The sequence below is a fragment of the Phacochoerus africanus genome, chromosome 12, assembly GCF_016906955.1.
Source record: "Phacochoerus africanus isolate WHEZ1 chromosome 12, ROS_Pafr_v1, whole genome shotgun sequence".
Taxonomy (NCBI): domain Eukaryota; kingdom Metazoa; phylum Chordata; class Mammalia; order Artiodactyla; family Suidae; genus Phacochoerus; species Phacochoerus africanus.
Genome location: NC_062555.1, coordinates 50,403,139 through 50,421,574, shown reverse-complemented (window position 1 = coordinate 50,421,574; position 18,436 = coordinate 50,403,139). Strand labels below are relative to the sequence as shown.

Genomic DNA, 18,436 nt, shown 5'->3' with positions numbered 1-18,436 from the left:
TCCCCCCACAAGACCCTAGTCTGTAACCGACGGAAAGGAACATGAGATCACATGGTCACAGCACCACTACTAGTGACAGCTCTAGCCTGGGAGTGACCCACCTGTCCACAGCAGGACGGCTGGGTGAACTTGGCAGGGTCACAGCCTGGACCTGCCACCAGAGTCACATCACAAATGACTCTCAGGAACAAGATGCCGAGCTTGAGAATCAGGCAGGAAATCGTGCGTGCTGTCACCCTCTTACCCATCCACAGGCAAAGGGAGCCTATGCTGTCAGAGGCAGGACCCCGACTAGACAGGCCAGTGACTGGGAGGTGCCGATCATGTTGCGTTTCTTGGGTTGACAGCCTGTCACACTGGCCTGGTAGACATGCCCTCGCTGCCGTAAACACTTCAGTAGAGGTTTTTTGAAATGGATTTTTTTTTTTTTAACAGTATGTGCACGTACTGGGGGAAGAAGGTTCTCGTTTCTTCGGCTCCACCGCAAGAGCGTGGGCAGGTCGGCATCCCCGAACGTGTTCCTCAATCAATACAGAATCAGAAGCCCATTTGGGGCAGGTACGCAGCTTCTAGAAGGGGACCAGACACCAATAGGCACCCAGTGTGCACTTGGCGGATTAGCTGTTTTATCTTTGCAGGTGCACCGGTCTGTCACAAATCTCAGAGAAAGGAAATCGTGAGCTAACCACACAGCTTCTGAAATCGGACTGCCTGGCTTCAAATCCTGACTCTGCTCCTTACTCATGCAAGGAACTTGGTTCTCAAAAGCTCTGTGACCTCAGCTGTGGGCTGGATGATGAAGATGGACAATGGTGATGACAATGGCAATCCTAACTGTGAGGCTGAAAACAAACAGTCCACGTGGGGAGCTGCAGACAATGCCCAGCCGGTGGTCAGCAGTATGTGTGGATATTTATGCACTCCTTGTATTTCTTTCTTCTTTTCCTTTTTGGCCACCCCACAGCACATGGCATTTCTAGGCCAGCGATCAGATCCGAGGCACAACTGCGGCAACATCAGATCCCACTGTGCTGGGCTGGGGATCAAACCTGCGTCCCAGTGCTTCCAAGATGCCGCCAATCCCGTTGCACCACAGAAGGAACTCCTCATTGTATACATTTTTTAATTGTCCACCATTTTTATCGAATAAAGAATATGCAACTTGAGAATATATAATAAGTTAAAGAAGCATCTTTCACAGGGCCTGAAGACTGAGATGTGTAGTTACAGTTCTTAAAAAAACCAACACAGGGAGTTCCCTTATAGCTCAGTGGGTTAAGGATCTGGTGCTGTCACCGCTGTGGCTTGGGTTGGCTACTGCAGCACAGGTTTGCTCGCTGGCTCAGGAACCTCCACAACCCGCCGGCATGGATGTGGAGGTTCCATCCAAAAAAACAAAAATTAAAAATTAAACTAACGTGGACTTACTGTTGTGGCTCAGAAGGTTAAGAACTTGGCACAGGTTGCAGATGTGGCTTGGATCTGGCATTGCTTGTGGCTGTGGTGTAGGCCAGCAGCTGCAGCTCTGATTCGACCCATAGCCTGCGAACCTCCACATGCTGCAGGTGCAGCAGTTTAAAAAGAAAAGAAAAGAAAAGAAAGAAAAACCAACGTACATGCAAACACTTACAAATCAGCCATCTGTATACTAAGGTTGCAAACGACGTCACCAAGCTATGGCCTGTACTGTGCTCCGAACAACCAAGAGGCCGAGATGCCCTCTAATTCCCTACCTGGTCTGAGGTGTGCCTTTCATGTGGCCCAGGTTACCCTGAAGAACCATCCTGAGTTCGGAGGAATCATTAATACATATGCAGAGAAATATATTGAATGAAAAGCCGCTTTACGAGGCACCGGTAAACGACAACAATGGTTGGTGACGGTTCCGTGCAATGCAGGTTGATTCTGCTGTGATGCGTGCACCAGTATTTCCCCAACAAGATCCTCTGCAGCACCACACTTCATAGGGTTTCAAGCTAATGTTCTCAGTTTAAAGACACAAGAAATGAACTAATACACAGTAAACAAAGACCTCCCCTAATTCAGTTAAGATGAAGAGTTTTTCAGAAAAGCTTGAATAAAACGGGAAGGTGCAGAGTTAACTCTGACCAGATAGAGGCAAAGCTGCTTCTAGTGTTTTCTTCCACCGGGTGCAACAAGGTGATAAAGCCATGCTTCCAGGCTGGCAGACTGCTGGAATGATGCATTTTCTTGGTCTAGCACAGTGTTTTTCAAGAATTCTGAAACAGGGAGTTCCCGTTGTGGCTCAGCAATAACAAACCGGACTAGGATCCATGAGGATGTGGGTTCGATCCCCGGCCTCACTCAGTGGGTTAAGGATCCGGCGTTGCCAGGAGCTGTGGTGTAAGTCGAAGACCCGGCCTGGAGCCCACATTGCTGTGGCTGTGGTAGAGGCCGGCAGCTGCAGCTCAGATTCGACCCCTAGCCTGCAAACTTCCATATGCCATGGGTAAGGCCCAAAAGAAAAGAATTCTGAAACTGAATGGCGTGAGGTGAGGCCCACCATCTGGGCAAGCACAGGGCACAGGATTAGAGCAGGAAGTTGTCGGACCCACTGAAGGGGAGCTGGGACTTCCCTGACCTTCTGTCTGCTCATCTGTAAAACGCTGACGGTCGGCTTCTGCACCAAAGGCTGAGAAGGGATACAAGTATGTGTCATCCAGCACCTCGGACGCCTACTTCACAGGCTGAACTACGGCCCCTTCAAACCCCTATGCCGAGGCCCTAACCCCGAGCACCTCAGGTCGGGATGGAATCAGGAGAAGGAACCTTCCAAGGGGTGATGAAGCCAAACCCAAGCTGGCTGCCACCCTCATGCAAACAAGCAAGGGGACACACAGAGGCCCTGGGACACCACGTGAGGACACAGAGGTGGCCGTCTGCAAACTAAGGAGCAAAGCCTCAGAAGAAACCAAGCTGCTGACACTTTGCTCTGGGATGTCCACCCTCCAGGACCATAAAATAGAAACGTCTGTCTTTCACGCCCCCAACCCCCGCCACCGCTGGCTGCGGTATTTTGTGCGGCAGCCCAAACTGACGAAGAAAGCAGGCAATGGTACGTCACTATCATTTGTGTTCTGGGCTTTACCGACGCCTCAAATCCAAAGCACTGTTCTACACTGTTGAGCATCACACACGGATGCCACCTGCCTCAAGGGGCCTGGCCAATTCCATTCCATCCCCATCTTTCCTGGGGCAACACTGCGACTCCTCAGCACCTCTGTGCTCCAGAGGCCCTGGTGCCATCAGGGGAGGCTTCGGGCCCCAAGGCAGCTATCAAGCCGTATTAAAGATGCTCTGACCAGAGAGATGCCACAGGAAGATCTGGACGTCATGAAGGAGGCAATGGTTCAGGCAGAGGAAGCAGGGGCGGAGATTACTAGGAAGCCAGAGACAGGAGAAGAATCGTTTGAAGAAGAGAAACCAACAGCAGGCCGCAACTGCCCTGACAACCTCAGAAAACAGGAGACGAGACAAAGACCCCAGAAGAGGAAGAAGCCAAAGCCCGGGGAGGTTCCTCAAGAGAATGGAATGGAAGACCGGTCTGTCTCCTCCTCCAAACCCACAAAAAACAAACCTTTTTCCAGGAGTTCCTGTTGTGGCTCAGTGGGTTAAGAACCTGACACAGTGTCCATGAGGATGCGGCTTCGATCCCTGGCCTGGCTCAGTGGGTTAAGGATCTGGTGTGGCTGCAGCTCTGATTTGACCCTTAACCCAGGAACACCCATATGCTGCAGGTGTGGCCTTAAAAATAAAATAATAAACGGAAAGAAAATTAGCAATCATTTCCAAGGAGGAGGTGATCTTGAAGAGACAGCTGGCAGTGGACGTCTTGCCAGGAGGAAGAAATCTTTTCCCAAAGTACATCAGTGAGTGACCCTGAAGAGTCAGGAAACTGGAGGGTCCCCAGGACAAAGAGGAAATTCTCTTCCAACAAGGGGCCACTCAGCAGTGGACCTGAAGACGCTGCTGCCAGCAAGAGCACAGCTCCAAGAAAAAGCTCTGGACGTCACTCCAGCAATATTAGCATGGACATGTCCCGGGTGGGCCCTAATCTGCAGACAGTTCTCAACCCATCCCCCATATCTAAACACAAATAAAAGCAAATTCATGGGAGTTCCCGTTGTGGCTCAGCAGTAACAAACCCAACTGGTACCCATGAGGATGCAAGTTCAATCCCCAGCTTTGTTCAGTGGGTTAAGGATACGGCGTTGCTGTGAGCTGTGGTGTAGGAGGCAGGTGCGGCTCGGATCTGACGTTGCTGTGGCTGTGGTGTAGGCCGGCAGCTGTAGCCCTGATTCCACCCCTAGCCTGGGAACTTCCATATGCAGCAAGTGCGGCCCTAAAAAAACGAAACAAACAAAGAATTCATTAGTAAAGTTTGGGGGGGCGGGGAGGACTGAATCACCATCCATTACAAAGGGGAGGTTCTTGGGGTGTGAGCTTCATAGAGAAAAAGCCATCAAAGAGGGTATGTGATGACCTGCAGAAGGAGGGGTGACAAGGAGAGAGGAGGCAGGGGCCCAGGCAGCGGTGGACCTGGGGCAGGAAATGGCATGTCTAGTCATCTAAGGAACCTGGAGCAAAACGCAGAGGCTCAGCACTGACCCCTGCTGGCTGGGCCCTTGATCTACATAGACTGCACAACTACCCCATGTGTAACCTCCTCAGCTTAAAATAAATAAATAAGCCACCCCGTGCTTAATCGCTAGTCAAAGAAGCAACAGACCTTATGCAATGTAAAGGAAAAAAAAAAAGCCTCTATTTTTTGCTCTGTAATAGTGGACCTCATATATCTAGATGGGGTTTTCTTTAAACCAGACTCATGAACATTTAGGAAAGGGAGATACGGGGTCTGGTTTTCAATTCTTCTTCTTAGCAATTCTAGCACTGGTTTCCACAATTAAGAGCTGGCTATAAAAGCAGAGCAGTGGATGTGATGGTTTCTTTATGGTGAAAATCTACTTCAGATCCATTCAAAAGCCTACAGTTTTCTTCAAAGAACAAACATTAATTTCTCACTGGATAATTTAGAGAATCAACAGAGTAGACACTCCCAAAGACATCTGATTTAGATACTACCCGTCTTGAAAACAAAAATACATTCCATAAAAAACTACTGGATGGTAATATAATATTTTAGTTATTAATTGCCAATAGTTTTTAATATCCATCTGTCATGTTCAACAGACCCAAAGCACATCACAACTCAAACCCCATGACGCGCCCTGCTGGCCCCCCAACCCCTCCACAGCCTCCATGGTGCTAAACTTGCCCTGTGCGGCCACTGGTTCCCCCCTACCCGGCCCCCGACGTGTCACACGGCACACATCCATCTCATTTCTCCCCGGAATTCCCAATCGAGTGAGGAACGAGGCACTGGATGGCCAGAGAAGAAGAGAGAGCGAGACAGGCAGGCAGAGGCCACGGGAGGAGGAGAGCCGTTACCTAGCATTTCAAAAAGTAAAAAGAGACACTGTCTTGCCTTTTTGACACCGTCTTAGAGGAAACAAATTGTAAATACAAATAATAGTGACTATTAGGACTAATATGGGAGTTCCCTTCGTGGCTCAGCGGTAACGAACCCGACTAGTATCCATGAGGACTTGGGTTTGATCCCTGGCCTTGCTCAGTGGGTTCAGGATATGGTGTTGCCATGAGCTGTGGTACAGGTCACAGATGCAGCCTGGATCTTGTGTTGCTGTGGCTCTGGTGTAGGCTGACAGCTGCAGTTCTGATTCAACACCTAGCCTGGGAACTTCCATATGCCATGGGTGCAGCCCTAAAAAGAAAGACCAGGAGTTCCCGTCGTGGCTCAGTGGTTAACAAATCTGACTAGGAACCATGACGTTGTGGGTTCGATCCCTGGCCTTGCTCAATGGGTTAAGGATCCAGTGTTGCCGTGAGCTGTAGTGTACGTTGCAGATGCGGCTCGGACCCCGCGTTGCTGTGTCTCGGCGTAGGCCGGCGGCTACAGCTCCAATTCGACTCCTAGCCTGGGAACCTCCATATGCCTTGGGAGCGGCCCAAGAAAATGGCAAAAAGACAAAAAAAAATTTAAAAATTTAAAAAAATTAAAAAATAAAAAAAAGACCAAAAAAAAGGCACTAATATGTACCAAGCTACAGACTGAATAGCTCTTGTGACCACCGCCACCCACCCCAAATGCGAACAGTGAAACCTAACCCCCATTTGTAATAATAGGAGGTGGGGGTTAGGGGGTGGTGAGGTCATGAGGGTGGGACCCTCGTGAATGGGATTAGTGCCCTGATAAAAGGGACCCCAGAGAGACCCCTGGACCCCTTCACCAGGTGAGGACACAGCCAGGAAAGAGCATCTGTGAACTAGGAAGTGGATCCTCACCAGACACAACACCTGCCTGGGCCCTGACCTTGGACCTCCAGCCTCCACAACTGTGAGAAGGTAATTTCTCTTATCGAGAAGCCACCCAGTACCCGGTATTCTGTTACAGCAGCCCAAATGGACTAACACATGCCAAATGGGTTATTAGGCACTTTACCAGTAACAACTCAAGGCAATTCTCTCAAGAGGCTATTCTATTATGTCACAGGTGAGAGACCTGAGGCACCGAGAGATTAAGTGACTTGCCTAAGGTTACACAGCTGATAACAAAAAAGCTGCTCACACAAGAGAGGCCATGGCCAACGGAAGCAAATGACGCATGATGGAAAAATAGTAAAAAGCTATGATTAGTTCTCTCAATCCAAAGAGATCACAATCTTTCTTTTTCTTGCCTCTCTATTTGAAAGGTGTTTACTTCTCCAACTGCCATAAAATCAAAAATAGAACACTGATGGAGTTCCTGCTGTGGTGTGGTGGGTTAAGACTCTGACTGCAGCATGTTCGATCCCTAGCTCAGCACAGTGGGTCCCATGTTGCTGCAGGTGTGACCTGGTCACAGATGTGGCTTGGACGCAATCCCTGGCCCGTGAAACTTCCATATGCTGCAGGTGCAGCCATTTAAAAAAAAAAAAGTTCCCAGGGCCCAGAAGAGACATTTAACCAGGCTGGATGGGAAGGTGGGTTCAAACAGTCTTGGGGCTGGAGTTTCCACTGTGGCGCAATGGAATCAGGGGTGTCTCTCAGTGCCAGAGAGGGCAGGTTCCATCCCGGCCCCGCACACTGGGTTAAAGGATCTGCTGTTGCCGCAACTGTGGCATAGGTCACAACTGTGGCTTGGATCTGATCCCTGGCCCGAGAACTCCATGTGCCATGGGGTAGCCAAGAGAGGGAAAAAAGAAAAAAAAACTTAGTCCTGGGAGCCTCTCAGCAGAGGTGACACATGAATGGAGTCACGTGGACAGAAGGTCATCCCTCCCCTCAACCAGCGTGAAGGATGAGGAAGAGGCGGCTGGCTGGAGGGAGAAAGGGAAGGGATCACGCAGGCCAAGACACTGCGGGTTGAAAACACAAAGGTGGGGAGCTCCTGTTGTGGCTCAGCGGTCACAATCCGGACTAGCATCCATGAGGATGCGGGTTCGTTCCCTAGCCTCGCTCAGTGAGTTAAGGATAGCGCACTGCTATGGCTGTGGTGTAGGCCAGCAGCTGCAGCTCCCATTCAACCCCTAGCCTGGGACCCTCCATATGCCGAAGGTGTGGCCCTAAAAAGACAAAAAAAAAAAAAAAAAGAAAGAAGAAAGAAAAGAAAACACAAAGGTACACTTAAACACACAAGATAGAAGAGTTGAAAAATAAAAGGTCTCAATAATTGGTGGCAGTGAAAAATGCCAGGCTCTGCCCTGCTCTCCTCTTGTTCCCTCAAAGAAGTCCCAGGACAATGAAAATTCCTAACAGGCCCTCCAGACAACCACCCAGATGAGGCCAGCTGTTTCTTCCACCGGGTCCCTTCTCAGAAGCAGCAGAAGCAGCTAGTTTTCCTCTGTTAAAGTCTATGCGTAATTAAAAAAAAAAAAAAAAGTTTACACATAACTAAATCACTTGGCTGTACAGCAGAAATTATCAACATTGTAAAACAACTCTACTTCCATAAAGCTTTAAAAAATGACCAAAGAAGGAGTTCCCGTCGTGGCCCAGTGGTTAATGAATCCGACTAGGAACCATGAGGTTGCAGGTTCGATCCCTGGCCTTGCTCAGTGGGTTAACGATATGGCATTGCCGTGAGTTGTGTGGTGTGGGTCGCAGACGAGGATCGGATCCAGCATTGCTGTAGCTGTGGTATAGGCCGGAGGCTACAGCTCCGATTACACCCCTAGCCTGGGAACCTCCATATGCTGAGGTAGCGGCCCTAGTAAAGGCAAAAAGACAAAAAAAAAAAAAAGCAATTGAAATGTAGGAGAACCCTAGGCCAAAGGACCAAACATACCAGGCTCTATGAAGCCACAAAGAAAATACCAACACATGACACACACACAGATGCCTGCCCCGGGCTGACTAACCAGGCTGTTTCTGGTTAGGGTCATCGACTCAGTGGGGCCGGGTGACGGCTGAGGCTCACGCGCTCTACCTGGACATGCGTGTGCACGGCTGACAGCTACTGTGCATGCAGTACTGTGCACAGTGTGGGGCACGGGACACAAGGCAGCGCTCTTAGTGCTGAACCAGCGCCTCGCAGGGGGCCCTTAGGTTTCCAGCTCACCACGGGGCACTTGAAGCTCAGACAGGTTAAGCAGCTTCTCTGTAGTCACAGCGACAGGTAAAAGGCGGACTCGTCTGAACCCCATCCATTCAACGCCAAGGCCCCACCTGTAAGCGCTGGACTCCGTCCGCCTCTCAGCCTCGGATCGGACCATCCCCCAGCACCTGCTGGACTGACGGAAAACTCCAGAACCAACCAGATGTCTGTCTCCAGCCTGGGGAGTTCTCCCCCTCACAAAGCTGTTGGTACCTAGACTCCTGAAAACATTTTTTTAAAGGTGATTTACTGCCTCAGAGGAAAGAAAAGGCTGCGTTGTTCAGACACGACTCTCCCAAGCAGAAAGGAAGCCCGTTTCCTAAACTTAGAATAAGGACACAACCCACACTCGCTTCTTCAGGGTTTAAGTCTTGCCCATCGTTTGAGAAACTAAACAAAGTCAGGATAATGAAGAGAAGGCTTGAGACTCAATAATCATGCTGTCCAAGCAAATCAGCTGCTGGTCCCTAGAATCAATCTTGATACTAACACATAAAACCTCACGACCACAATCAAACACTTATAAGTACAAGACTGTGAGAGGAGTTCCCATTGTGGCGCGGCAGAAACAAATCTGACTAGCATCACCATGAGGATGGGAGTTCGACCCCTGGCCTTGCTTAGCAGGTTAAGGATCCGGCATTGCCATGAGCTGTGGTATAGGTTACAGACGCAACTCAGATCCCACACTGCTGTGGCTGTAGCTCCAGTTCGATCCCTAGCCTGGGAACCTCCAAATGCCACCGGTGCAGCCCTAAAAAGACTATGAGAATCCTAATATTACAGCTAATGAAATCATGCCAGTATTTTATTATATAATTTTTCTTTTCCTTTTTACAGCCACACCTGCAGCATATGGACATCCCCGGGCCAGGCGTCAAATTAGAGCTGCAGCTGCCTACCTATGCCACAGCCACAGCAGATCCTTAACCCACTGAGCGAGGCCAGTGATCAAACCTGCATCCTTGCAGAGACAACGCAGGGTCCTTACCTTACTGAGCCATAACAGGAACTTGGAAAGGGCTTCGTTTTTCAGACACAATTCTCCCAAACAGAAAGGAAGCCCACTTCCTATGCTTAGAATAAGTACACAAGCTCTCCTGTATCTATAATGTTTAAGTCTTGCTCTGAGAAACTAAAAGAAGTAAAGATAATGAAGGGAAAGTCTGACACTCAATAATCATCCTCTGTCCACGCAAATCAGCTGTTCCCTGGGTTCAGTCTTGATATTAATACATAAAACCCCATGATTATAGTTAAAATTTTCAAAGTAAAAATGAGGAGAATCCTTATATTACAGCTAATGTGATCATGCCAAGTATTTTAATACATCAATTTTTTTTTTCCTTTTTACAGCTGCACCTGCAGCATATGGAAGTTCCTGGGCTAGGGGTTGAATGGGAGCTGCAACTGCAGGCCTACACCACAGCCACACCAGAGCTAAGCTGCATCTGCAACTTACGCTGCAGCCTGCTGCAAAGCCAGAGCCTTATTACATTAAGCCTTATTACATTGATCTCAGCAGGGATCACACCTGCATTCTCAGACAATGTTGGGTCCTTAACTCACTGAGCCGCAACACGAACTTCCTAAAATATTAAATTATATACCATGCTATGTGCCCTACTGCTAAACAAACCCCAGTGGATGGTGGGATTCTGAATGCATCCTGGACCCTCCAGACTCCAGAAGCCAGCCGGGAGTTATAGCAGGAAGCAGCCACTCCCAGGTCTAGCACGCTCCAGAGGCTGGAGGAGGTGGAATTTCCAAATTCACTTCCACTAAACTCCCCAAGAACCGCTCTTGCTCTTCCTCAAGTGACTTCTTTAGGAAAATGCAAGGATGACCCTGCTTTTCAGCACCTCATGTTACACCGGAAACTGCTTTTTCAGGAAGCAAGTGGCTATCTTTTCTCCTTTGGTAAAAGCCAGGGCTTCAAAGAGATAATACAACCGGACTGAAATAGCTCCGCCACCCTCCCCACTTATAAACATGCACAGAGACTCCTCTTCAAAGCTGAGGAATAGAAAGCTCCTCTGATGAAAGCAACCTTTTTTCAACCCTCTAAGAAAAAAAGTCCTGAGGAGCAGCGAGCCGTGGGGCCACGGCACAGCCCAGCCAGGCCCCCTGCTTGCCGCTCACCATCCTCTGCCTGTGATGCAGCCATGTCCCCAAGGACCATCAGGGCCCTGGAAGGGCAGTGCAAGGACACACCCAGATCCACAACTGCCAGTTCAGTACCGTAGACACCTGCTCTGTTGCAGCCACCAAGAAGCTGTCACCCCTGAGAGAGGCCAGCACATCCCAGGAGGCTGAGATGCTAACTCGTACAAAAGCTGAGCTTAAGAGCAGCTAATCCCTGGAGATGACCAAACATCCATCACCTCTGGCTTCACATCCCCTTGCCCTTTGCCGAGATGCATCAATGGCACGAAGCCTGAGCTCTGTCCCGGGTGCAAACCAGGGCTTCATGCTAACTGACTCTACTCTCTCCAGGCCTCACGAGTGAACCGTCCCCTTTTAGGGTCCCCTGGACATCTCCCCTTCTCCTCCAGTGTCACATCCAGGTCTGGAGCTCACGAACTTGCAGGTTTAATCCATCATTCCTTCCTTTATCTGTCAAACAGTTGTGAGCACCTATCGTGTTCCAGGCACCATAACAAAGGAGGCCCATGGGAACACTGCACTGCTTCCATCTCCCCAGCCTCCCGGTGGGGGAGAGAGGGCTCTGGATTAAGAACACATCACAATCCTGAGTAACAAGGGTCAGGAAGCAAGGTGCGTCCAACTTCACTAAGGGGGGCGAGACTCTAAATCAGCTTGATACAGACACAGAAGGCTTCTCACAGGCTGTGACATCTGAGCTGACTCTCAACAGTTCAGAAGGACTGGGGCGGGGGGTTGAAAGGGAGGAAACAATATTTCTAAATGTACAAAGACCTGAAAGAGTGCCCTGGTTCAGGAAGGACCATCAGTTCAGCGTGGCGGAGGTGCCAGATGCATGGAAGTAAGAGGCGCTAAGGTAGGTTAGAATCAGATTCAGAAAGAAACAGGTCCCCCCAAGGAACCTGGAGCATTACCATTAGCAATGGCCAAGCAAGGGAGAAAGTCCAAACTTCAGCCACATTCAGCTGTGTGGCTGCGGTGTAGGCCTGCAGTTGCAGCTCCCATTCAACCCCTAGCCTGAAGAAGTGTCTGGTTTCACCACTAATTAGTTGCCAATATCCAAAAATTAGGAATTTGCATATAAAAATCTGGATTCTTGGCTTCATAGAAAAAACCTGACAACAATGGGCCAACATCCCCACGTGGTGACATTTGTTTGATCTGAGTGGCAGGTGTAGCAGCTTAACCCTTCAGACAGGACACCTATTAAGGCTGGAATTCATGACCATTCCCACCTGGCCCCTGAAGGCATGTGAGTCTGCAATCCTCTAGAGTTACAGTAAGATACACGTTAGGGGGAAATAACACTGAAAGCGATACAGTGCCTAAAGTACAGGAGCAGTAAAATTGGAGGCAAGCGGGAAAGGTAGGAAGACAGCACAAGAGCACAGGAGGAGGTAACAAAAGTCTGAACTGTTAAGAGACTAAACCCAGCAAAAGGTAATGAGTCAAGAAATGTTTAACTTCCTCCAAGTACAAGAATACCTCCTAGGTAACTTTTTTGTGGCATCTGTTCAAGGGCCAAAAGCTATAGTAAGAGAATGGAAAAATGATTCAGAAATAATTTTCCATTAAAAAAAACCAAGTAGCTATTTAGTAAACTGTATGGGAAATCCACCCAAATGCCATTAATCATAGCAGACAACTGATGCCGGCCAGCAGCCATGGTCTGTGTGATTCTTAACCAGGCTCTCTGGTCCGTTTTCCAGCTGAGACAGAACAAACTCTGACTGCAAGCTTTCTGAGCTTGACCAGTGCTGTATACAAGCAAGGGGTTGTAAACCATTATAACGTCTCACACTGTGACCAGCAGTTGTTAAACTTTTCCTCCGAGGCGAAAGCCCTCTGAAGACTTACACAAGCCGTTGACGTCCAGCATGTTGGAGATGCCCCGGTCACTCATGTCCACTTCCGGCTGGTTCTTCTCTCTGCTCTCCTCCACCAACTTTTTCAGAGACTTGGACATGACCTGGACCAAACGACAACAACAAAGCACGTGGGCGACGTCCAGGAGGGTGCAGGGAGAGATAAGAGGGAACTCCTGGCTGGCACTCTCCAGGGTTCCCCCAGCCCGGACAAGTGGACAACAGGCTGCAGAGTCCGGTAGCCGGGAGGGGGGATGGGGAGGGCGGGGCAGGGGAGTGGAAAGGGTCCAGCACCATTCCCGCCGGCCGCGTAAAGAGAAGTAAACGGAAGTGCAACGCCACACACACACACACACTCACTGTGAAAGGCAGCACCTAACAGGTTGGGCGTGGAAACGACAGGATTCCGCAGGGCTCACTCCGGCGGCGAGCGATGCACTCGGTCGGTGTGAATCCAGCACCCGAACCAGGAACACGCCCTGTCCCGGCGCTCGGCGCAAGCGCACACCGGGACAAGCTCAGCTCCACGCCCCGCCCGCGCGGGACCCTTCCCTAATTAGGAAAACAGCTTACTAGACGTGGCTTAGGGCGAGGCTCCGCCCATAAAAGAATGTGTGCCCCGCGGCCGACCAATCACGGCAGCTATTCGGCCTCGAGACTCCGCCCCACCCGTGGTGAGTCCATCCCTCTGGCATCACCTCAGGTTGGAGATTCTGATTGGGCTGAATTCGGTGCGCCCTAGTTTGGCGCAGGCTCAGTTTGTAGGTTGAAGCCAGAGCGCTGTGGGCGGAAGCCGGGAAGTCTGGGGAGTGGCGGTGCATGGATGGTTGTAGCTCAGGTGGAATCCCATTGAAGCTACAAGTAAATTTTCTTTCAGTGTGCTGCTTCTTTGTGATTCCACTTGCTGGAAGTTGCTACCCTGAGGCCATATCCCCCAGGTGCGTCTCCCACTATATTATGAGCTCCTGAAAGCAAGAACTTTATGGTCTGTGTCCCTGCTGCCAGGTCGCAATCTTGGACCGCTGGGTCTCAAGAAGGGGATATGTAGCCAGATAAATACGTAGCTTCTCTGTTCATAGGCTATGTCGTAGTTTAGTTTGTTTTATATTAAATGATGATTTCCTTATACAATTTTCATTTTTTTTAACTAGAATTTGTTTTATCTTCTTGAATCCTTAAGCTTTTCATTATTCTCCAGTGTTTGGAATCCAGTGAATCCTTGAAGACTTTAAAAACCTACTCATTTACTGTTCTAACTTGGATTTCTTCTGTCCTTTCAAATGAGGGATTATCTATAATTTCTTTTCACTTGATTCCTGGGTTTAAACAGACATTTCTCTAGGCGTCCTGCTGGAGTAACTACCCTCAAGTAAATTTCTCTGAAAGGATGGCACAAATGTTAAGGAATTGCATGTTTTTAATTGTCCTTATCTTGCCCACACCTTTGATAATTTGCCTAGCATGGAATTCGGTTGAAAATCAGTTTCAATTTTATTTCAGTGTTGGTGCCCAGAAACATACTGATGTCCTAAATCATTGCAAGAACTGCTGTTTTCCCTTGGGAAGCATTTGTGATCTTTTTATTCGCAGTGTTTCTGAAATTGCACCATACTATCTCTGATGGGTCGTTTTTAATTTAATCTGTTTAGTGCTCACTGGGTCCTTTTCGGAGGACGCTTCATTTCTCTCCTCCTCTCTGAAAATTGTTATCTGTTATAACTTTAAAATTTCTTTCCTGCCATTTTATCTGATTTATTCCAGAAATCTTTTTAGATGGCAGCCTCCTGGGCCAGTTTTCACTAGCTGTGCTGTTTTGGCTTTTTCCTCATGTATGTCCTTTAAAACAAACAAACAATGTTCTAGGAGATTTTCTCTTTTATCTTCCAAATCTCTATTAATAAAAATTTTTAAATTATTTTGTCTATTAATGAAACATACTTCTTAAGAACTTCTTCTTTAATGCTACCCTGCTTTTGTTTCATGAATGCACACTCTTCTCAGATATTTCTGAGGATAACAATTTTTAAACCTCTCTTCTGTTCACTAACTTGTTTCCTCCTGTCCCTTTTTTGTTAGTGTGTCTAGTTCTTTCCATTTCAGGCTACTGTAATTCCTCCTCTGTCAGGTGATTCCTGGCTGTCCTTTTGTATTTAAGCATGAGGTCCAAGTGATTTTTCTAGATAGCTGATGTGGATTCTTTCCTCTTCTGTTGTTAATGTGTATTTGTTTCCCTCCTAGGTCGTCATTACTTTTCTTTGGGCTGTTTGTTAAATTTCTTCAGAGGTCAGAACCCAGTTTTATGCTGCATGTAATCACAAGGCTGCCTTCCTTGGTGAAAGATAAATGGGAATGGTGAGCACCAAGGAAGAGGTGCATCACTTTCTGTCCTGCCCTCTCACACTGCACCTGCCAGCCCCACATCCGGATAATCCATGGAAAGTCAACTCCCAACTCTGCTGCATTCTCTTGAATTTATTTTGAGCTACAGTTTCTTTCTGCTTAATTTTCAGTATGCTTACTTACATTCACTGACAGTTTTCAAAAAAAAATTTTTTTGTCTATTTAGGGCCACACCCAAGGCATATGGAAGTTCCAAGACTAGGAGTTGAATCAGAGCTGTAGCTTCCTGCCTACACCACAGCCATAGCAACTCGGGATCAGAGCCGCGTCTGCGACCTACACCACAGCTCATGGCAATGCTGGATCCTTAACCCACTGAGCAAGACCAGGGATCAAACCTGCGTCCTCATGGATCCTAGTCAGATTTGTTTCCCCTGACCACAACAAAAACTCCCAGTTTCCAAAAAAATCTGCTTTCACTCCTTTATAATCTCTCACATTCTCCTCACATTTCCCATTACCATTCTTAACCAAATGAGTCCCTTGCTTCCAGATTTTTGTACCATAGAAACAGGGCCGGCTTCCTGGATATGCAAACTCTGTGTGCAGTGACACGTCCAGGCTTAGCCGGACCCCACATTTGCTTTATTGTCTGCTGTCACCAGCTTGAAATGTTTAATATTTTTTGAACAAGGAACACTGCAAATTATGTAGCCACTCCTGCAAGGAAAAGTCAGTATTTATCCCCTCTGCGGCATCACTGTCAGGATCAAGCTTAAATCTCCTCTGTGACATCACTGCCAAGTGCCCCAGGTTTACACATAGTCTGTACCTCAATATCACCCTTTGGCAGAATGTACTACCCCTGCCTTGAAGCCCAGAGTGGGGGCCAAAGACAGAGCATGGAAGATGCCAGGTCCACAGGAGGCGCTCTGGGCAACCACAACAATGGGTAAATTCACATAAATTATTACATAAATCATTCATTTTAAAGATGCCTTTTGGAGGGAGTTCTCTGGTAACCTAGTGGTTGAGGATCTGGCATCATCGCTACTGTGGCTCAGGTTCAGTCCCTGGCCCTGGAACTTCCACCATGTCTCTGGCGTGGCCAAAAATAAATAAAATAAATTGTGAAAAACTTTTAAGACAAAATGCTTTAGTCTCTAAAATGTATTTATAATAAACTACTAAGAAACATAAAATCACCAAATTAAAATTTGAAAAGCAAATTTGTCATTAAATATCCAAAAATTAGCATCTCTCTTCCAATAACTTCTGCATTAAGTTGATAGCCAAAGAGTGACTTGAGGTCTCAATCAGTAAAAATTTCCTTCCATTAATACTATTTTTGACTCGGTAAAATTTCTTAAGTTTTTTGTTTTTTGTTTTGTTTAACCAAACTAAGAGCATCAGAATCTTTTCTAGGTCATATGATGGTGTCAATCTTTTTAAATATTGTTGCTAGATCTATGAAGGTAGTTGGACTGTCATATTTCTTAAGTTCATACTCAATCCTTCTGGCTGGATGGGAGGCACTCTCTTAGGTGGTGGTGGAGCTTAAATTCACAGCTCTGTCGCTCAAGTTTTCCATAACTTTTCTGTACCTCATTTCCACAAGTGTAAAAGGGAGGTGAGGGGTCTTGGTCTCCCATTTCCATGGGGACATGAGAAGGATGCCTGGCATAGAGCAAATATTATGCAGGTATTAGTTCTCCTTTTTCTTAATAAAACTAACGCTGTTAGTCCTCCCTCAGTGAGTGTGGGGCAAATTCTCAACAAATTCCTCCGATTAATGAAATGGGTTGAAACTGAACAGGAAATGATGACAAGTAGACTCCCCCTGGGCATCTTCTAGGCCCAAATGTCATGGGCCCCATCCCTCCCTGGGGCATCCTTCCCAAGAATGCCTGAAGTGCCAGGAGATCCCTGGCCTGGGGGCCTCTGGCTGAGTCCTCCCAGCCTTTTCCCTGAAGGTCAGATGAGGGGACTCTGGCCAGACGAGGGCGGAACGTAACTTTGTAGATTGAATGCAGCCAAACTGTTCCATTTGGGATGGATAAGCAATGCGGTCCCACTGTACAGCACAGGGAACTATATCCAGTCTCCTGGAAGATTACCTAAGAAAAAGCATGTGTATATACGTACGACTGTGTCACATGCTGTACAGCGGAAATTGATACAACACTGTAAATCAACTGTAATAATATTTTTTTAAAAGGCAGTTGCTCTTTTCTTCCTGCTAAGATCCAGTTCTTTAGGGAGACAGAAAAAGAGGGAGGGGAGTTCCCATTGGTTAAGGATCCAGTGTTGCCATGAGCTGTGGTGTAGGTTGCAGATGTGGCTGGGATCTGGCATTGCCATGGCTGTGGTGTAGCCTGCAGCTGCAGCTCCAATTTGACCCCTAGCCTGGAAACTTCCATAGGCCATGCCCATTCACCACCCCCCCACCCCCAGGCCAGGAATGGAACCCACACCACAGCAGTGACCTGAGCCATAGCAGCGACCTGAGCCACAGCAGCAAGAGCGCCGAGTCTTCGACCCGCTGAACCAGCAGGGAACTCCAATCCCATGTGCTTCATAATACTTAGCCTTGCATATTTAACCTAAGGGCTCTTGGTTAAAGGCAGCAGAAAACGTCATCAGAGCGTGGCTTAACCGTGGATAACGTCACACATCATGTTGCTAAAGTAGGAAAAGACAACAGTGGTACTTGGGGAAACAGAGGCGCAAAGAGTGAAGGAAGCTAATGCAAATGTAGGCAGCTTGGCTCTGGAGCGCCCATCCTGAGGGGCTCATATGCTTTGTCCAAACAGAAATATTCAACTTGGAATTTTATGCATACCCCATAGTGAAAGACAAATTTTAATGAGTTAAAAAAAACATAAACGCAGCATCATGGCTTAATTTCAACAATGTTTATCACCCCCGAGTTAACGCTGACCCTGAACATCGTACTTATCCTGTTTAATTAACTTTTGAAAATGTACATCACATGGACTATACTCATTTCCAACTCTTAAAGGCGTTTTAGACAATTCTGGCTCAAAGTATGAGACTAAAGAAGCTACATCCCACGTTCAAAAAGTACATACAAAAACTGATTCCCCAACTTTGATGAACAGCATACACGTTCAGCGTCTTCTCCGTGGCACAGGCTAGGGGGTCAGGGATCAGGGCGGCAGAATTCTGTCCAGCCTGAGGTCCGAGGGCCCGGCCGCCGCGGAGGAACCAGGGCCACCCCAGGCGGTCAGCTGGCCCAGGTCAAGCGGAGCGCCGACGGCCGGGCCGCCGCCTCGGCGTGAAACCTGATGAAGACCCGATGGGAGGAGGCCGCGAAGGGAGCTACGTCCGTGTCCTAACATGCAACGAGAGAGAGACGAGAGAGACGAGA

General features: G+C 48.1%; 1 protein-coding gene across 2 annotated transcripts in view; it reads right to left on the bottom strand.

Moving 5' to 3' along the window:
• The window catches only part of RSU1 (Ras suppressor protein 1), a 204,293-nt gene extending 190,977 nt beyond the window's left edge, over positions 1-13,316 (bottom strand). Inside the window, exons 1-2 of one of the 2 annotated variants that reach the window (XM_047754560.1) lie at positions 13,066-13,316; positions 12,698-12,809 (exon numbers count right to left, since the gene is read on the bottom strand). In XM_047754560.1, the coding sequence (XP_047610516.1) occupies positions 12,698-12,806 (109 nt within the window). In that variant the 5' untranslated portion in view covers positions 12,807-12,809; positions 13,066-13,316. The remainder of the gene's footprint in view (positions 1-12,697; positions 12,810-13,065) is intronic. The other variant, XM_047754562.1, reaches the window with a different exon arrangement.
• Positions 13,317-18,436: the final 5,120 nt, after the last annotated feature.